Source organism: Bos taurus, chromosome 18 (genome assembly GCF_002263795.3).
Source record: "Bos taurus isolate L1 Dominette 01449 registration number 42190680 breed Hereford chromosome 18, ARS-UCD2.0, whole genome shotgun sequence".
NCBI lineage: Eukaryota > Metazoa > Chordata > Mammalia > Artiodactyla > Bovidae > Bos > Bos taurus.
This window is the reverse complement of record NC_037345.1, coordinates 11,252,382-11,273,612: the sequence shown is the minus strand read 5'-3', so window position 1 is coordinate 11,273,612 and position 21,231 is coordinate 11,252,382. Positions and strand designations below refer to the sequence as shown.

The 21,231-nt window shown below is 53.7% G+C and overlaps 1 protein-coding gene across 6 annotated transcripts in view; it reads right to left on the bottom strand.

Annotated features, from left to right (window-relative positions):
- Positions 1 to 20,505, bottom strand: part of GSE1 (Gse1 coiled-coil protein) — a 394,967-nt gene extending 374,462 nt beyond the window's left edge. For 4 of the 6 annotated variants that reach the window (XR_009491187.1, XM_059877054.1, XM_024978901.1 and 1 more), the window contains exon 1: positions 18,208 to 20,504. Coding sequence is in view for 5 of the 6 variants with exons in the window: in XM_059877054.1 (XP_059733037.1) it covers positions 18,208 to 20,475 (2,268 nt within the window). In the remaining variant the exon portion in view is untranslated. Of the gene's footprint in view, positions 1 to 18,207 lie in introns of all 6 variants that reach the window. The other 2 variants (XM_059877056.1, XM_059877055.1) reach the window with 1 other exon arrangement.
- Positions 20,506 to 21,231: the final 726 nt, after the last annotated feature.

The following is a 21,231-nucleotide window of genomic DNA, read 5'->3' as shown; positions in this document are numbered from 1 at the left end:
GAGCCGCTCTGGAAACACCTGTGATGTCCAAGGTAGAAGAGACTGGAGAACACAGCATAGGGTGTGACTCCACCCAGAGCAGTGTGTGTACACACGTGTGTAGGGCAAACGGCTGGAAGCTCTGGGTCATGGGAATATGGGTCATTTTTATGACTTCCCTTGTATCTCTACCGTCTGCATTGTCAACACAGAACATATCAGACTCCAGGAAAAGATCCAAAAATGTCAAGTCAGCTGCCCTTAGTCCCTCCTTTCTCTTTCCCAGTGCCCTCCCTCTGCATGTCCCCACCCAGGCCCAGGAGCTCTGGAAACTGTGCTCACAGCCTGAGTCCTTTTTGGCACCACACCATACCCGCCCTGAGGCCTGTCATGAGGTCAGGGAAATCTTCTCAAGCCAAAAAGCTTACACAGCTTTGCCTGAAATACATTTCACAGTGGCATAAACGGTTTTGAGCTCCCTAAATGCTCATTTTGGGACGGGGCAGTAGAGGTGGGTGATGGCCTTTTTATTTGGGAGCCTACCGCACTGACATGAAAACTGTGTTTACCACAACACTGGGACCTGCTTATGCTGGGACGCCAAGAGCAAGATCCGCAACTGCACAAGAGAGTTTCATTTTAACTTCGAAAAAAAAACACACTGAAAATGCCCAGGAGGAAACACGTAATGATGTTAACAGTAGCTGCCTCTGAGCAAAGTGGGGAGCAAGTACTGAGGCTGGGCTGGGTTATTCCTCATGTACTTTCCCAAATCCCTACAATAATAATGGAATCATAATAAAAACAATAGCTGGCACTTCTTTGGGGCTTTCTAACTGCCAGATACCAAGCACTTCATATGCATTAACTCTTTTAATCCCTTCTTTGAAGCAGGTACAATCACAAATGTTTCACAGAAGAAGAAACCAAGGCAGAGAGAGGTGAATTTACTCGCCCAAGACCACACAGCTGACATTTGTCACCTTTTTAAAAAATTAAATATTAAAACCTTCTTTCGTTATGATGGCTCAAGGACAGAAAAGAGGTTTAATATTTTTTGAATGCATACTGTTGCTGCTGCTGCTGCTAAGTTGCTTCAGTCGTGTCCGACTCTGTGTGACCCCATAGACGGCAGCCCACCAGGCTCCCCCGTCCCTGGGATTCTCCAGGCAAGAACACTGGAGTGGGTTGCCATTTCCTTCTCCAATGCATGAAAGTGAAAAGTGAAAGTGAAGTCGCTCAGTCATGTCCTACTCTTCGCGACCCCATGGACTGCAGCCTACCAGGCTCCTCCGTCCATGGGATTTTCCAGGCAAGAGGACTGGAGTGGGGTGCCATTGCCTTCTCCGTGCATACTGTTGCCAAGTCGCTTCAGTCGTGTCTGACTCTGTGTGACCCCATGGACTGCAGCCTACCAGGCTTCTCTGTCCATGGGATTCTCCAGGCAAGAACACTGGAGTGGGTTGCCATTTCCTTCTCCAGTGCATGAAAGTGGAAAGTGAAAGTGAAATCACTCAGTCGTGTCTGACTCTTAGCGACCCCATGGACTGCAGCCCACCAGGCTCCTCCGTCCATGGGATTTTCCAGGCAACAGTACTGGAGTGGGGTGCCACTGCCTTCTCCCGTGCATACTGTTACTGATACATAAATAAACATAACATGCCCACCTGCTTTGTTCCTCTTTTAAAAAGCAAATTGAAAATGAGAATCCTCATTCATTGCTGGTGGGCATATAAACCAGTATTAGCTCTGAAAACAATCTGACAACTTTCTCAAATAGTTAAACCTAGAGTTATGCTACAACCAGCAATTCCACTCTATGCGTACCACAGAGAGAGAAAAAAAAACATCCACACAAAAACCTGTACACTAATGTTCAAAGCAGCACTATTCATAACAGCTGAGAGGTGAAAACAACTCAAATATCCATCAGTAAGTGAGTGGATAAACAAATGTAGCCTATACATTCAAAGAGGACTATTATTCAGTCATGAAAAGGAGCAAAGTGCTGACACATGCTACAGCGTGGATGAGCCCTGACAACACTATGCTGACTGAAAGAAGGCAGACACAAAAGACTACATATTGCATGATTCCATTTACATAATATGTCTAGGAGAGGTAAATCCATAGAGACTGAAAGGAGATTAGCGGTTGCCAGGGGCTAGCGGGAAGGGAGAATAGGGGTTCTTTTAGGGGTGATGAAAATGTTCTAAATTTAGACAGTAAGGATGGTCACACAATTTTGTGAATATAATAAAAAAAAACTGAATTCTATACTTTAAAAGGGTAAATTATCTCATAATCCTACTGAAAAATTTTTTCCAGTTATTTTTAAATTACACAGCACATGAACAGACTCATATTTTAAAACTCAGCAGTGCTTCACATAAACCCTCCTAGTTCCAGCCTCTCCCCAAAGGCAGTCGCTCTCAGCAGTTTGGAATATATCCTTCTAGACTCTGTTTTTTGCACTTACATACATATTAATACACAGCACACATATTCTAAGTGATACAATAGTCTACTTTTCACAAAGATGGTAGCAAGGCACACCTGCCAGCAACAAATGAGAGGGTCAAGCCTTCGCCAAGTCTGGAATCAATCTTTCTGAAGTTTCCCGATCTGACAAGTAAAGATCACTTGGTGGTTTACGTCGGTACTTCAGTGATACAGAGGCCTCAAAGCCATGAGTCCCCTTCTCAGCAGTACTCCGGGCTCCAGCAGGCCTCCCTCCCACATGGCTGCTGTTTAGTCACTCTGTAGCGTCTGACTCTTTGTGACCCCATGGTCTACAGCCTGCCGGGGTCCTCCGTCCATGGCATTTCCCAGGCAAGAACAGTGGAGTGGATTGCCATTTCCTTCTCTGAAGAAAAAGATTTTTTAAAGAATGCAACTCACCCAGAAATAACTGCCATGGTTCTGAGAGGACACCAGGTGGCTGTGGTGATGGAGGAGCAGTGGGTTCACAGAAGGACGCTTTGCACCATCCAGCTGCACCCTCGTGAGCCCCCTACGTGTGCCTTGGGTGGGGATTCCACATGGGCTCAGCAGCTGGCACTGGCCTCCCACAGCCCCTCAAACTGCTAATGCAAAAATATCAAGACATCTGTGATGGGAGGGAGAGCCCTGACTGATGAATTGGAAATATCCCAGGGCACTGGCACTCTGCCTCAGCCTCTCACATGCTCTGTGTTCATGGGCAAGTCCCTTCCCCTCTCCACGCCTCTTTGATGAAGTGAATAAAGAGACATTCTGAGATTTGTCATAAATGCAAAGACAAGAGAAACAAAAGTTTCAATCAGGCTATAGATAAAATATACTTTGTAGCAAAAGCATCAATGAACATGTAACATTTTAAAGAGTGGATACTCTATAAAAAAAAGTGAAACAATGCACTATTGAACAGTATATTCTAAATAACAGAGCCGCCAATGTACAAAAGGACATCAATCCTTCACAATCTGTGGCTCTGAGATAGTCTTTTTTTCTCATCTAGATTAAAAAATTTATAATTCTTTCTTACCTATCTGAGGTTTGATAAAATCCCCTAAAGCAAAAGAACGTCCCCTTTTGACGTCACTTGTGGAGGTCACAAGGGCAGGTTGACAGAAATCATTTTAACATCCACTGACTCAACACAGACAGAGATCAGGCTTGGAAAACGTGCTCTTAAGCATAAAAAACTTGGAAAAGGCTTGGTGGTTTCAAAACATTTTGTCCACACTTGCAAAAATAGAGCAAGAGAGGATATAAGTGCAAAAGATGTTACATTTCAAGCCCAAAAGGACTGGTTCAAAACATTAGAGAGGTACCATCTCTAAATAAAAACTTTTTGAAAGATTAATAAAATTGATAAAAACCTCTAGCCAGCTTGATCAACAGGGGGAAAAAAAAGGAGAGAGAAGATACCAACAATCTATATCAGGAATGCAGGAGGGTACATCATTACAGAACCTATAGACATTAAAAGGAGATTGCCGGGAGAAATCTCAATAACCTCAGATATGCAGATGACACCACCCTTATGGCAGAAAGTGAAGAGGAACTAAAAAACCTCTTGATGAAAGTGAAAGTGGAGAGTGAAAAAGTTGGCTTAAAGCTCAACATTCAGAAAACGAAGATCATGGCATCTGGTCCCATCACTTCATGGGTAATAGATGGGGAAACAGTGGAAACAGTGTCAGACTTTATTTTTTTGGGCTCCAAAATCACTGCAGATGGTGACTGTAGCCATTAAATTAAAAGACGCTTACTCCTTGGAAGGAAAGTTATGACCAACCTAGATAGCATATTCAAAAGCAGAGACATTACTTTGCCAACAAAGGTCTGTCTAGTCAAGGCTATGGTTTTTCCAGTGGTCATGTATGGATGTGAGAGTTGGACTGTGAAGAAGGCTGAGCGCTGAAGAATTGATGCTTTTGAACTGTGGTGTTGGAGAAGACTCTTGAGAATCCCTTGGACTGCAAGGAGATCCAACCAGTCCATTCTGAAGATCAGCCCTGGGATTTCTTTGGAGGGAATGATGCTGAAGCTGAAACTCCAGTACTTTGGCCACCTCATGCGAAGAGTTGACTCACTGGAAAAGACTCTGATGCTGGGAGGGATTGGGGGCAGGAGGAGAAGGGGATGATAGAGGATGAGATGGCTGGATGGCATCACTGACTCGATGGACGTGAGTCTGAGTGAACTCCGGGAGTTGGTGATGGACAGGGAGGCCTGGTGTGCTGTGATTCATGGCGTCGTGAAGCGTCAGACACGACTGAGAGACTGAACTGAACTGATGAAGGAGTTATGCCAATTAATTCTGACTACCTAGATGAAATGGATGTTTCCTGAAAAACCATAAATTACCAAAACTGACTCAAGAAGAAATAAACCTTACAGGAGAATTCTCCCTCAGCACATCAAGATGACAGGTAAGTGAAGAAAGAAACCATCTACTGAAGAAAGAAACTCAGGAAAAGCCTACCTCGTGGAATAGGGCTTTAAAAGTGGACGAAGTTGGTGTGTTTTAACTTGCTGTCTCCTAGAAATTTACTATGATTTTTAAAAACAGATACTTAATGTTATCTTTACTGTTTCCTCCCTAACCTATTTTCTCTGAGACTTTGTTTTGCCAACTGTGGTTTTGCCAATTATGGAGCTCTTTAGGAATGCCATTCTCCCAGCTGGCAAGGATCTGCCGTGTACAATGCACAATAGAAAAACCAATGGAGAGTTCAAGGATAAAAATTCCAATTTTAGCTATTCCATCTAGTTGGAGAGACAGGGCTTACAGATGTGAAGCAACCAGAAGACAACATGAAGCGCACATAATGAAGTGATTAATTATTACCAAGTAGGGGAAAATTGCATACAGACAAGGGCCTAGGCCCTTAGGGGAGCACAGAAAGACTTCAGCTGGTAGAAGTTAGCAAGGAAGGCTTCCGGGAGTGGGAAAATACGCAAAAAAGTGAAAGAAAGAGCATATATTAAGATACGATAGTGGGAACAAGTCAGATGGTTTCAAGGAACAGAGGAGTCAGCCCGCACGCATCACACTATGGGTGTGTGCAGATGCCGACAGTGGCTCTTTACCTTTGGGGGGTCACGCGCCCTTTTGAGAGTCTAATAAAAGCCACTGATGTCCTCTCCCCAGAAAAATGCATGTGTGCCCCAGATTCTGCTTTTGAGGTTAAGAAGTCTGTCTGTAGGAGTGGGGATGCAGCGTTGAGAACGAGGGGTCTCTGTGAGCTCCCCAAACTCCTGCCTCTAAAGCGTCCCTCTTCCTCATGGCCTGATCCAAAAGGTGCCGCTCCTGGTTCATTTCATCTCACTAATGGGCTTCAGATCTCTGTGTTTTTGAGATCTATGGGTCAGCTCTCCAGAATGATGAGAACTAGAGAGGAAACTAAATGACAAACAGCAAAAATATTAAGAGCCTAGGCAAATATCCAGATAAAACTATTATTTGAAAAGATACATGTGCCCCAATGTTCATAGCAGCATGATTCACAACAGACAAGACACGGAAACAACCTCAACGTCCACCGAGAGAGGAATGGGGTAAGAAGATGTGGTCCATACACACAGTGGAATGCTTCTCAGTCAGAAAAGGAGCTAAAATACATTTGCAGCAACACAGATACAACCAGAGACTATCATTACTAAGCAAGTCAGAAAGAGAAAGACAAACACCACATAATATCACTTACACGTGGAATCTAAAATGCAGCACAAATGAACTTATCTGTGAAACAGAAACAGACCCACAGAGAAAAGGCTTGTGGGTGCCAAGGGGAGAGGGGTGGGGGCGCGGTGGAGTGTGGGTGAGCGGATGCAAACCATTACATGCAGGATGGATGGACGGACAAGGGTCCACCGTGCAGCACGGGGAGCGATGTTCAGCATCCTGTGACGGGGCTTCCCCGGCAGCGCAGCAGGTAAGATTCTGCCTCCAGCGTGGGGCTGGGGCAGGTGGGGTTTCGACTGGTTCTCGGGGAGCTAAAATCCCACAAGCCTTATGGCCAAAAAAAAAGCAGAATACAAACAACAGAAGCAGTGTTGTACCAAACTCAATAAAGACTTTAAAAATGGTACACACACACATCTTAAAAAACATACCCTGTGATAAATCATAAGGAAAAGAATATGAAAAAAGAAAGTATGTATAACCAAATCACTTTGCTGTATAGCAGGAACGAATATAACATTGTAAATCAACTATACTTCAATAGCATTTTTTAAAAACAATAAGGGCCAATATTATTGAACATGTACTGTGTACCAAGCTCTATGACACACACACACTACAATAATTCCCATATACAGATGAGGAAACAGGCCCACAGACAAGCAGTCAGCTGACACACACCTGCTGACTGCCACCACGTATCAGCATGGCTCTTCTCAGGGACAGAGGCCACGTGAGGGATAATCACCTAAATGCTCCCTTCACTTCTCAGATGAGTGCTGGGAGCCCAGGGAGGGGATGATGGGACCTCAGACCCCAGGTGCCTTGGGCTACTTCCAAGCTTTCTAACCCCCTCCAAGTGGAGTTTCAGATTCTTCAAACCCCCTTCCTTCCTCTGCCCCCAGTAACCACAGCAAACATTTCTGGGGTCTTGATGGCTTGCCAGGCTGTCACTAAGGGCTTCAACTGCCTCATACCCCCATAAGGGAGAACATAAGATTGTCCTTGTGTATGGATGAGAAGCCTGGGGCTCAGAGCTCTGAAGTGAGGCTGAGGACGACATGGGTGGCAGGGGTGGGTAGCGAGGTCTGACTTCAGAATACCCTTGGCCAAACCACACCATCTGCCCTTGGAGAGCAACCAACACAGCCTTGCCTAGAGCCACGATTCCATCCCCCCTTTTATGGACAGCTGGGAGAGCTAAGTGACACTGCGCAGAGGCGGGCATCCTAACAGGAAAAGTGTGGAACCAAGTTCCTGGTGTCCTGTATCTCTCCCCAAAGCAGAAAGGCTTCTATGCTTGCAGGGTCCTGACAGGAACCCTGAACCCTCCCTAGGACCTTGGTCTGGCCTGAAGCTGCTCCCAATAGGGTGGTGGGGGAGTGGGGGGGTCAGTGGCAGCCCTGTTCCTGCCGCTCCCACCAGCCGGGGCCCCTGAGCACGCAGCTGCCAGTTTCTGCTGAGGCTGTTCCACCTAATTAAGGCCCCAGCGCCACTGCAGCCAGAATCACAAGGGATCCCGTCATTCCCCCTGGGGCACAGAGCCCCGGGCACCAGGACACTGCAGGGCCAGCCTGCCAGCTGGGCCGCTCCCTGTTGCCTGGCCTGGACCTGGAGGTGACAGAGGCGAGGGGCCTTTCAAGGCTGACTGCTCCTCCATGGTGCCCAGTGTAGCCATTTCGCTGTGGCAACTCCAACCACGGCCCTATCCGGGCTCAGTGGGACCTTAAGCAGTCTCTGCAAAGTCACCCCAAGGGGCCCAGCCAGAAAGACAGGTGCCAACTTCCCTCATTCACCCCCAAGAGTCCTAGTCACTAGGGCCAGTAAGACAATGTCTTACGAGCATCTAACACGTGGCAGCTGCCGCTGCTGTTTCCTCATCACCATCATCCTCATTCACTTCACTGCATCTCACTGATTTGAGGACCCAGACTATTTTACATTTTAAACTTCTGAAATCAGGATGAACCTTATCATGGATAGAGTGTCAGTTTCGTGACCAGCACTCTTCTTGCCCAGTGGTATGTAAAACAAGCATGTGTTTTACAAGAACAGACCACGTCTAGCATTAGATAATGACAGCGTTCACCGCCTCCCCTGGCACAGTTATGGTCCTCAACTCTGCGTGTAGCATCTAGGGCCTTGTGGGGGCTCAGTGAAATGCTGCTGAGGGAACCAACCCATCACCTCACTTACGCTCCCTTATTTACAGCTTTAAGGCAAACATGTCCCCTTACTGCATCAATTCTCCCCACAAAATCTCCTAAGCAACACCCCTCCCAAGCCCCCTGCAGGTCCCAGGGTTTCCTAGGATGCCCAAGGGAGGTGGAGGCGGCTCTCCTCCAGGACACAGGAGCAGGCCTGGCTGGGCTGACTCGGCCCCACTGGCGGGCAGCCTGAGTTTCAGATGGAGCACACAGAGCCCCCGAGGAGCTCCAGACTGTGGGCCTGGCTGGGGTCAAGCCACCAGGAAGTGGATCTGGCACAAGCTCCAAAAGGCCTACACAGACCAGAGAAGCCAGCAAGGGGGGACATTCTCCTGCCACCTGGAAAAATTCTACATGTGAGTCCTGGGAAGGCCCGCCCAACACGCTCGGAACAATCTCACCAAACGGAGTAGGGAGGGTCAGGAGCTGCAGAGCAGAGTTTGGCCAGAAATTTCCAGAGGGTGTTCCAAGCATGCTCAGCTGAGCTCCGCAGGCTGCAAGCCAGATGCTCGGCTCCAGTGGAGGCCGACCTCTGGGGCTCCTGGGGGGTCCTCTACTGAGGGCGGGCGGGGACACAGTTCTGGCCACCTGACAATCATGACAACAAAATGCAGACGCCCAGAAAGTTATCAGAATGGGGCTCCTTTCAGACCCAATGCCTCGAAGCCACCATTGGGGTGGAGAAACCTTAGGAGCTGCAGAGAGAGAAGTGAATCCTGCCCTCAACACCGACAGTGATGTGGCCATGGGCAAGTCCCTTTCCCTCTCTGGATTTCACAGGCCTTGATTTTCAGATGGAGATGATTCCAGACTTCAAGACACAGATCTTTCCAGAGACAGAGAGATATGTATCTGTGATGAGAAGGCCAATTCTTCAGAAAGACGAAAAAAACCATAAACGTGCAGGAGCCTCAAAATACATGAAGCAAAATTTGACAAAACTAAAGGGAAAAAAAGACATTAAAAATTGTGACAGATATTAAGACCTCTCAGAGAATGTGATATGGGAGTGTGTATGTGTTGTTCATACAAGACAGCATGCACTTGTGTGAATGTATGTGTGCAAAAAGAGTGAGTGTGAGAGATGAGTGTGTCAGGGTGTGCCCAGTCAGTGGGCCAGGGGCTGTGGGGGGAAAGGGTCTATCCTCTCATGCCCCCACAACTGGCCATCCTCCAGTTCAGGGTCTCCAGGCTCCTTACCGTGCCCACCCTCCTCAGGACCTGCCCCGAAGCCAGGTCTCACCTCAGAGAAAGCCTGGTGCTTCCCCATCACCTCGTGAGCGGCAGGTAAGTGAGGTCCAGGTTTTGCCTGCTAACTGGAAGGACTCCGGCCACTCCATGGCAGGAGTCACTGGAGCCAGAGCCCACTTTCCTCACAGTTTTGAAAAGCAAAGAAAGTGTAGTTTCACAAGAGGAAGAAGGTGAGGAGCAAGAGAAGCAGTCTTTCCCTTTGCAAGAGGGGGGCTGGGTGACTACAGTCAGACCAGGCTGTGCCCAGGCCAGGATGGAGGGCTGCCCTACTCTGGACCGGGGTGTGTGTGTGCCCAAGGAGCCTCAGCTCTGGCACAAGACAGAAGCCTTGTTTCCAGTATGGCCCTGCCCCACCATCGCCCCCTCCCCACCAAGACCCAGGGGGCAGTGCACAGTGAGGCTGCCCAACCCCGTCTTTCTTTCCTCACACTGGGGCCCTCAGCATCCAAGGTGCTGGGTGTGGAGGGCCGGTGATGCAGACTGCTCAAAACATTTCAGGCCGCCTCATCTGATGGCCCTGGGGCATTGCACAATCACACAAAAGAAAGAACAGCACACATCGGAGCAAGACACTCCGGAAGAAAAAGGGTCTGGGGAGAGACCCTGCCGTCAAAGGATTCAGGATTAAAAGAGCTGGCACCTACGCCCATGCAAGGCCACCCTCTCAGGCCATCTAAGCCTCACAGGCCTGAAAGGCTCCTCCAGGTCTCCCGCGTCTTGGACCGATGGCTGTGAACACAGGACCCCTGAGCCTTCTGACCAGGGGCTGCAGCGTCTGGGAGTCTGCAAAGCCATGCCTGCCTCCCACCTGTCTCCGTCCCTCCCAGCGGCAGAACCCACACAAACCTCTTAATCCCCATCTGTGAACCCTCGTCTGAAAGCCGGGTGAGGTTTATGGGTCTGGGAAGGCTTATAAAACACGGCTGCAGTGTGCCAATGCTCCGACCCCTCCCCCGCTGTCCCCCTCAGGGAGCTGGTGCAGGAGTCCAAGGGCAGCCTCTCCTGTGGCTCCATCAGGGTGGGCTCCTTCCAACCCCATACTCTCTCCCATGAGTGCTACTCATGCCTGGGCATGGGGAGAGCCCATTTGTTAGACCACCCATTCTCTCACATCCTGGCTCTGCCATGTAATCCAAAACTCTCAGGATCAGGAGCCCTGGTCTCCCCCTTTGAGAAAAGGGACTCATGCCACCTTTCCAGAGGCCAGTGCACGCCACCCTCTGTGGTCACAGGAGGAATAGGGAGTCTGCGGAGGAGGGCAGTGGCTGGCACAGAGTGGGCGCCATCAGATCAGCATCATCTGCTACAGCTTCATCGTCACCACCACCATGTCCTGAGACCTCACGATGTCTGTGTCAGAAGCGGGGGTGGACAGAACCCCCTCAATGATCTTCCTTGGCATTGGCTCTGCCAACAATTGATACTAATAGGTGGGCAGGACAAAGTGACCTTGGTGGGCTCTGACCTTTGTGGGGTCCTTCTTGGACCCTGGACTGCCTCCTCTCCCCACTTCACTCACACTCTGCAGGTAGAAACAGCTTCAAGAGGTGGCTGCTCCTGCCCAGGGCCCCAGCATGCCTGCCTGGCTCAGCTGAGCCAAATACCAACTGTGACCTTTGTGTCATCCATTCAAGGTTGCTGGCACCTCTGGAAGGAAATCCAATCCAGCAATCAATTTCACTCAGGGTTCCACACCAAATAGGTTGGGCAGCAAGTGGCTGGGGCGGCCAGTGAGGGGGCAGAGACCTTCAGAGCCGCTGGACTCACAGGCCAAGCTAAAGCTCAACCTCGAGGATCTTCTCTCCCCACTGCCCAGCACCACTCCTGCAAACAGGTGTAGAAAGATGAGAGCCTGACAGCTGCACAGGAGCCAAGGGGCTCAGCTTCTACTCTTTACCATCTGATCCCATTGCACAGAGGGGAAAACTGAGACCCAGACAGGTGGAGGGTCTGAGCGAAGGCCACTGAGTCCTGGGGCCAGAATCTGGGCTTCTAATTTCCAGGGGTATAGCTGGAGCAAGTAAAAAATCCCCACGAGCAAGTGCAACATGTTCTTAAGAAAACTCCTCTTATTCCAGGGAGAAGACCAACTCCCAGCTCCAAACAAACCCCATGGTGGAGACCACCTATGGAGGTGTGACGGTGGTCAGTGAGTTGACGGAACACAGCTTTAAGGAGTCATAAATGTGCCTTTCTCAAACCTAAGTCATATCATGTAATTTGGCTGCCTAAAACCCCTAAAGGAAGAGAGAACTGAAAGAGTCAATGTGGAATTACCAGGAGACCCAGCAATTCCACTCTGGGTTACCTGCCCAAGAGAAAACAGATCCATACAAAAACCTGTACACGAATGTTCACAGTGTACAGTCAAAAGCAGAAACAGCCCAAATGTTCATCCACTGATAAACAAAATGTGCTTTATCCATATAGTGGAATATTATTCAGCCATTAAAAGGGATGCAGTACTGATTCATGCTACAGTGTGGGTGAATCGTGAAAACATGCAAAATGACAGAAGCCAAGCACAAATGACCACACACCGTGCGGCTCCATTTCCACAAAATGTAGAATATGTCCATCCACAGACAGGAGGTTTGTGGCTGCCAGGGCCTGGGGGCGGGAGGTGACCACTAATAAGGAAGGGGTTTCTTTTGGGGGGTGGCAGGAATGCTCTAGACAGTGGAGACAGCTGCATAACCCTGTAAAAACACTAAAAACCACTGAACTGTATACTTTAAAAGAGCGAGTCTTTAGTGTGTGAATTAGATCTCAACGTAAAAACAAAACAAAAACAAGAGCCAGCCCACAGTCCGGACTCCCAGCGAGGCCCACCCGACTGGCCCCTGCCGACCTGAGACGAACCCCACCTCGCCCTCAGGCACTGCAGCTTCCTCACTGGAAAAAATAAACCCATTAAAGCGGCCTTAAGCTGTGGGCTTGTTGGTCCTCCTGATATAATGCTGCCTGAAAACTGATGACCCATGAGGGTTTTCTGACCCTAACACGTTATCCTCCCCAGCATAGAACATCATGGTGTTTTGGGGCCACAGAATGACATACCAAATTTAAAACCTAGATCCCATGAAACGGGGAAACACTGCACTTCCAGCCACAGGTTAACAAGTCTGGGGATCTAACTGAGGATTACACTTACAACGCTGTATCACATACTCAAATGCTGTTAGAGAACAGATCTTAAATGGTTTCACCACAAAAAAGAAATGGCAACTATGGGGTGGAACGGAGGTCATTTTGCAATAGATACACGTATCTAATCAGTACTCTGCATATACCTTAAAATTGTATCATGCTGTAAGTCACTTATAGCTTGATAAAGCTGGAGGAAAAAAAAAAAAATTAACTTAATAAATACCACAGGTCAGATTCCACGTGTGGCTGGCAAACTACCTGTGACCCCTGAGGACCAGCCGGGAAACGAGCACAGGTCACACGGTGTGCACACGCTCCTTCCACCACCACCCTGGCGGGGCTCCCTCTGGGGCCGAGTGGCAAATGGAAGCCAAGGCCCTAAACGTTCTTCCCAGAGGGCAGAAGTACCATCCCTCTCCACAGTCCCTGCAGGAACACGGACCTGGGACAGAAGATGGACCTGAAATCCAGATGTGGGCTCTTCCTCAGCCAAGAAAATGTGCCAATGAGGCCAGAACCTTCAATTGCTCAGAAGACAGTCACAGCAGAGTTAACCTCCCAGGGGTCAGATCCAGAGAGATCTAGGCAGAGAAGGGGCCAAAAAGCTCTGGGCAAACTATCCCTCCAGCCCTGCCCTGGCCCCTTCCCTGTCTCCAGGGAGGCTGAGTTTTGAAGACCTTTGGCCATCCAAGTTGTCTCCAATCACCTCCAGGGTTAAGACGAGGCGCATCTGGAAAGTTTACTCGACTGAGCAGATGGCTCCTAACTCGCCAAGAAAAGCAGAGACCTCCCCTCGGAGGAGGTGGTCAGAGCTTGGGAAAGGCCCAAAGCCCAGTCACTTAGCAGCAGCTGCCAGGGACAGGGTGCCAGGGTCAACCCAGCTGGCAGCCTCTCCTGGCACCTTCTGGAAGGCTCCTCTGTCCAATCACCTTGTCCAGGTGCCCCTCAAGCCTGGCCCTGGGAGGAGGGGCTGCCAGGCCCTCCCTGAAGAGCTAGGAGCCGAGTGGGCGCAGAGAGCAGGGAACACGGGAAACAGATGTGCGCGCGGTCCTGACAGGCGAGTGATGACAGACGCTCTCTGCAGGCCTCAGATGTCAGCGCGGAGAAAAGAAAGGCGGCCCAGCGGCAACACCTGTTCCAGGCTGGGAGGCCGGGCTCGGGGGGCTGGGCGGGCGTCCCCTCGGAGAAGGCCGGGGTGTGGTTAGGTAAACAGCTGCACGCTCCATTGCCCAGAACGCTCCCCAGACAGAGGGAAGAGGCAAGGGTGGCCTGGCCACCAACTGGCTCACAAGGAAAGTGCTCGATCACGCGGCAAACCCATCCTTGACTGGAGTAGGCTTCTCCTGGCAGCAGGAGGAGGTCCCAGCTGACATCTTAACACCTGGGCAATGCTGGGGGCAGCAAAGAGAAAGGGCACCACTTCTCAGTGGGTGGGAAAATGTGCGGGGTCAGGGGGGCTGGCAGCAGAGCCAGCTGGTGGGGGCTTCTCAGGACCTCTGGCCCAGGCAAGCTGGCTCCTGCCTCCCAGCTGCTCTGCTGGCTCAAGTTGGGGGCGGGGAGGGGCACGCACAAGGACTATTACGACCTGCCCACCCAGGGCACTGCCACCCCTACAGCTGGAGCCCCAGAGGGGACAGAAGTCAAGAGCACAGGCTCCAAAGCCAGGCTCCTAGTCCAGTGCTGACCTCAACATCATTAGCTGAATGACCCTGGGCAAACTCCTTGACCTCTATGGACTGGCTTTTTCCTCTATGACATGAGGATAGCAGTACCTCCCTAAACGGGGTTGCTGTGAGGACCCAGTGAGTGTGAGTACAGTAAAGTCTGGCACAGGCTGGAACTCGGGAAGCGTTCTAGACCCTCGTGGTTATTACATCCTCAGATACCATCTCTGCAGCCTGGCCTGCCGTGCCTCCTAGCTCTCAAGAGGGACAATCATTCCCTGCCTCAGCAGAAAAGTGGGGGCAGAGGCTGTGACACTGGAGCCCGTGGGTGCCAGTGAGAGACCCACCCTGAGCTAGGAGCAGCTCAGGGACGAGAAGGGAATGAATGGGACCCATACTTCTGCTGCCCGCCAGCAGCTGTCACATCACAAACTTTTCAGAGGAAAGAGCATCTCCATTTCTCAGAGGCAGCAACTAAGGCCCAGAGAGGGCAAGAGTCTTACCCTAGTTCACACAGCCAGCTCCCAGCAGAATGAAGATTGAAGCCAGATCTATATTAAGGCCAACCCAGGGTCTTCCCAAGGTCCCAGTGCTGAGGCCCCTCCTAGGACAAGCTCCCTCAAAAAGGTGGGCTGCAGCCTCCCCAGCCCATCCCCAACACAGCCCTATCCAAGCAGCCAGCTCAGAGGCAGTGGCTACAGAGCACGGTGCTCTGCAGGGCGAGGGGGCCAGCTGGTGAGAAAAGCCACAATCTAAACAGAGGGTACCAATGACACCCCTCCTTTCTTCCTTCCATGTTTTCTTTCTAGTTGATTTAGTCATAGATAAACACTTATAGGAAACAACTGAGGCATCGTAGCAGGTGGTATAGACCAGGTTCTGGAACACACTGTCCCAGCTAAGCAGCTTCCCTGCGGCCACCTTCCAATGCCCCAGCCACTTGCCCCACCCCAGATTCTCAAACTGTCCCCAAGAGATACATGGAATACAGACGCGAGCACCAGAGTCTCCAGAGTGGAATCGGGAAAGGAGCGTGGGGGCCTCCACACCTCCCCTGGGCTTGCCTGCAGCCCCCGGGACCCTGAGTGCTCATCCTGTGCCCGCCCTGGCCCTCGGCAGCCTCGTCCTGCTGTGCTCGCAGCCCTGCAGGAAGCTGTCCTCCCTGTGGACACTTCGTGCCCCTCCCCTGACACCACCAGCGCCCAGGGCCTGGAACAGCGGCTGGCTCAGAGGAGGCGCTCCGTAAATATCTGCTGCGTGAATGCGGGGACGGGAGGCTGTGTTTCCTGAAGTCTGCTGACCGTCAGTCAGGCTCTCCTGGGGGCAGAGTGGTGGCTTCTCTTTCCCTCTGTTTGGAAGAGCCTAAGCCCCATACTGCTGCCCCACCTCACACAGGCCCGGTGGCCTCCCCTGCCACCTGGGGTGCTGCCACGGTCCAGCCCCAGGTGGAGCTGTCCCATGCCCATTCCGAACCTGCTTTCACTTTTGATTGCCCCTCTGCATCTTCAACTCTAAACCCTTTCTTCTTTTCCTGATTTCAAGGCTTCTAGTTCATTCCAATCTCATTTCCCTTTCTCCTGAATCCTCCCCCACCAACAAATCCCACCCATCTTCCAAGGCTCTTCTTCCACCAGACAGATGGATGGAGCAGGACATTGGGGTAGAAAGACCTAGGTTCAAGACCCACCTCGGCCACCTACCGGCTGTGTGATAGTCACAAGGCCATCTGACTTCTCTGAGTCTCCATTTACTTATCTCTAAAAAGGGAATAATAAGGTTTCATACAGACATGGCAAGAAGCAAATGAGATAAGTTGTTTTAGAATCGTGCAGAAGTTAGTGTGATGTTTTAGCCTTCCCATATTCACACCGGCCCCTTCTGGGCAGACTGCAGCTAGCGTCTTCATCCATACCTGGCCTCCCTCCACGCCCCATGTCCCAGCTGGACTGGGAACTGCAGCTTCTTTGCTTCCTTAAGTTCTATCAGCTAAGGCCCCCAGCTAGCATTTCAGTAACTCCCAACAGGTGAGCAAACCAACATGGGAAAACTCATCACAGTTAGACGGTCTGCAGCAAACAGTCTGAGAGGCCTCATGGGGAGAGCTCTGATGACCCCATGCCCCCCAATGCCAAGATGAAAATCTGTACCCATCCTACAGAAGCCACCTGCATCCTGGAAGAATCTGTCCCAACACACTGGGAGAACATAAAGGGTCCCACTGTATGCCAAGCACTTGATTTTGCAGAGGCAATCAAATGCCCCGATTTATTTAATTCTCAGTACTCATGGGCTGCCATCTATGGGGTCACACAAAGTCAGACACGACTGAAGCAACTTAGCAGCAGCAGCAGCATGGCCCCATGAGGCAGGTAATGCTTATTTCCACTCCTCAGTTTAAAGACATGTACTCAGGGAGGACGAGAGGTGTCCTCTCTGGCACTCAGTTAACAAGAGAAAGGGCAGGATTGGAACCCAATCCTGTCCTGCTCCAAAGCTAGGCTGGGCTCTTCTCGGTCCAACCCTTCCAGGAACTGCAGGTCAGATTCCCAGCAGCAGACCCCGGGCAGGGCTGCCCCACACCACCAGGAGAGTTCAGCATCTACAGTGGGGGTGAGAAGCCATCCCCAAACGTTCTAAAGACAGAAGCTCCCAAACCAGACCAAAGCCCCCAAAGAAAGCACTAAGCCCAAAGAGGATGCTGACGCTGAAGGAACCTTGGGCAGAGCACAAAGGTGTCAGGGCCAGGCACCTACTTTATAGACTCAGCCACCACGTGTGAACATGCAACCCAGGAGCCCACACACGTGCGCACAGTCTGTCTGTGTGGCAGGCAGACTCAGGAAGCTTTCAAGCAGATGGACATCCACCCCTGGACAAGCGAAGGCACCCTTCCCTGTTCACGTGTCCTCCGCCAGTCCCTCGCCAATGGCCACCACTCCAGGCATGGGATTAGGCAAGCTAGCACCACTGGCTTCAGTGGAAACTAGGATTCCTGGCCCCGGTAGCCATGACGGTGATCATAACTCACAGATGTCTGCTTCCCCAGACCCACCGGGGGCAGTTCCTGCTTTGGCCTCTGCAAAGCCGGATCCAAAATTAACTGAACCCCGTCTGGCTCCTCCCGGGCAGGCAGCGTGAAGGCAGGCGCCTTATAAACAGGGTGCACGCCAGGCTTCCCACCCTCCCCCGGCACAGCTGACTTGCAGAGAAGAAAGACTCTCTTCCCACCGGGAGAAAGGCCTGTCTAGGCCACTGTCTCCCGGGCCCCAAACCTCCATGTCTGGAAATCTCTCTTCATCGGCTGTTAAGCAACCAGAGAGCCTCAAAGGAAAAGTGTGAACTTGGGTGGAAAATTCTGGAAAAACTAAGCCTAGTGGGAACGAGAGAGAGAGGAACTTCTGATGTGTTTCAAACCGGGTAAGTACGAGACCTCTCAGTGACCCGCGTGGCTGGACTAATTACCAATGTTATCAGGCGGATGACAGACGTGCCCCGAACTTCCTCTGTTTGATAGATTCCGCTGCACACACACTCAAGTTCAGGCCCATGCCTGCTGCTTTCAGCAATGCCCTATTCTTCCACAGGACCACTCGGCCCCCCAGCTCCTCTGGCCTGCCCCAGGCCTCCAGGCTCGGCTAGCACAGCAGGGTGACCCAAGAGGGCCCCTCCTGCTGGAACACAGCACACAGAATCAGTGCAAACTGCTCCCCGGCAGAATAGAAAACAACATCTCTTCTTTCCCTGCTGGGGTTTCAGAGGATGACTAAGGACGGCTGCTTACCTTCCTCGCAGCTGCCACTGGGGAGCTCCAGCCCACGGGTGCCTGGCGGGGGAGCCCCTGGCCAGCGCACACCAGGGTCCCGCACTCTATGCAGGCGCCGATGACCAGCTGCCGCCCGTCATCCACTAGCAGGCTGTGGCTCGCTCGCAGGGTGTAGAGAAACAAGGGCAGCCGGGCCACCCTCACGGCCTTCAGCCCGAGACACCGCTTCTTCTCCTGCTGGCAGAAGAAGCACACAAATGTCTCCACGCGGTACTGCCGAGACCAGGGGCTGACAGCATGGTGGGCACCGCGCGCCTCGTGCTGCAGCCACTGGCCCAGCAGGTCGTGGTAGCAGAGCACACAGGTGGCCACCAGGCCAGTGGCGTCGGCTGGCCTGGCGCGCGGGGCGGGCGGATAGACAGTGAGGAAGGGAAAGAAGGGCTCCTTCTCGCCCAAGCGGCTGGACGGGTTCACGTTGAGCTGGAACTCCTTCCCGGGGCCCAGCTCAGTCCCACAGATGTAACAGATTGATGCTGGGCTGCCCTGGGCCGACAAGGGCGGCTCGGAGAGAGTAGGGTCCGAGGCAGAGAAGGCCTGGTGGTACCTGCCCAGGAAGCCCTGCACTGAGGTGATGAGCTCCTCATTCTGGCAGGCCCGGTACAGGGCCCAGACGTCCTCCAGGACGCTGAAGCACTTGGGGCAGCTGCGGACTTCACAGCGCTTGTTGGGGCCCTGAGCGTTGGGCGGGCAGGGCAGGAGGCTGAGGAAGGGGAAATGCATGGAGGCCCTGGCATTGCCGTTGAGGCTCCTGGAGGCCACGGCCCGGGCATCCTGGGTGCAGTCCTCCCCACAGAGGTAGCAGGCCTCCGGCAGGGACCCACTGGGTGGGCCTTCTTCCCTCAGGAGCCGCCTGCCCTTGGAGGCCATGCCTGGGGCGTGGCTGTTCAGGGGCACCACGTAGAGCCGCTGCAGGACGGGCACATTGGCCAGTTCAAAGCTCTGCCATTGCTGCATGAGGGATGAGAAGCAGCAGGGGCACACCAGGGTGCTACCACCCTCGCTGATGGGCTGTGCCCCCGGGGGCGGGCTGTGCAGCCACAGGAAGGGGAAGAAGGGGGCCTGGGCCAGCTTCTCCTGCTTCTGCACGTGGATCTGGTGCTGCGAGGCTGGGGACAGCGCTGACCCGCAGATGTAGCAGCAAAGGCCCTCTGGTGGTGCTGCCCGGCTCTCCGGGGGAACCCGGGGTGCATGGCCACTACCATTTTCCTTGTCTTTGGGGCCTCGGGGGCCTGGGAGAGGTTGCTCCTTGCGGTCCTCCTCCTCGCTGGTGATGTTGATGTCACTGTCCTCAGACATGCAGTAGCCCCCACGGCTCTCCCGCAGTGGCCTGCTCTCGGGAGTCTTGGCGACCCTGCCCAAAGGAGCTCCTTTTGTGCCCTCTGCAGGGGCCACCTGGACTGAAGGCCCTTGCCAAGGGTCCTGAACTCCTCTCAGGACGCTGGCCCGGGCCTCTGGGACCCAGTGCCTCCCGGGGCCCTTCCGCCGGCGCCGGATGCCGGCCTTGGGCTCCCCATCCAGGCGGAGCTTCGAGGGGACTCCCTCCTCTTCCACATCCCCAGACGCCGGAGTCTCCGCACCCTGTCCTGGAGAGGGTCCCAGCGCCGGCCTCCACTCCAGGCAGCGGCCACCGCGAGGCCCGGGCCCCGGGGCGGAGCGCGCAGCTGGCGCCCCATCCTGGTGGGGACTGGGGCCGTCGCGCGCCGCAGGGTCGGGCTCAGAGAGGGGGTCGGTGTCAGACAGCTCCGACAGCTCCGAGTCTCGAGGCTCCTCGGCAGCCGCGCGGGGCCCGGGTCCGCCGCCTTCGTCTTCGTCGTCCGCGCCGCCCAGCGCATAGGCGACGTTCCACTCGCGAGGGGCCGCGGCGCCCCCGCGGCGCCCGCCCGCGCCCGCGTCGCACTGGTGGGGACGCTTGAGCCAGTACATGCGCTTGTCCACGGGCGTGCGGGCGCGCTCGAAGGCGGCCCACTGCTCGCCCAGGAAGCAGCGGCAAACGGCGCACACCAGCACGCAGCCGTCGGCCGGGGACAGCTCGCGCGCGCCGGGCGCGGGCTCCTGCTGCTGCAGGAACGGGAAGAAGGGCTGTGCCGGGGCCCCCGCGCCCGCCGCCGCCGCCGGCTGCTTCACCTGCAGCTTCAGCTCCTTGCCGCGCCCGATGCCGCCGCCGCAGATAAAGCAGGAGAGCGGCGCGCCGCCGCCGCCCGCCGTCCGCTCGCCCACGGCTGCCATAAGCCGCTGCTTGCGGGAGACCGGCGCCGGCCGCCCGCTCATGGCCGCGCCGCGCCGCCCGCCCGCCCCGGCCCCCGCGCGCCCGGGGCGGCCCTCACCGCCCGCCGCCGCGCCCAACTTGGAGCATGTGTGCGCGCCGCAAAGTTTGGCGGCGGGCACGGGCGCTTCGCCGCACGCAGAGGCGCCCCCCCGGCCAGCCGAGCCCCCGGCGGCGCCGCGGCGAGCGCGCCCGGAACGCAGCAGCGGCGGCGGCGGGCTCCGGGCGGCTGGAGCGGCAGCCGCATGTGCGAGCTCCGGCGCCTGCCAAAGCGTTGGGTCATTTAATTGGGGAGGAGGGAGGCGGGGCGGCGGGCGGTGCGCAGGGAGGAGGAGGGGAGGAGGACAGCGGGAGGGCGGGAGCGCGGCGGGCGGGGGAATCCCTCCCTCGAGCTCCCTCCCCTCTGCCCGCCCTCCTCCCCTCCCCCCTACTCCTCCCCTCCCCCTACTCCTCCGCCCTCCCCCCCGCCCCCACCCCCCACCCCCCCACTCCACCCCCACCCCACCGCCCCCCCCCGTCCCCCGCGTCCCAAACTGCGCACAATAGCTCGCCGGCTCCTCTATCTATTTTGTGTCCAGCCGGGAGCCGCACTCGATGATTCATTGCCCCAATTAGGGGCTCTCTCCAGCGTGCCTGGCTCGAGCCGTCTGAAGGGTCTCCTCGGGGACCCGCAGAAACCCATCAGCCGCTAGAGCTGGTCTTTAAGTAAAGGTCAAGCA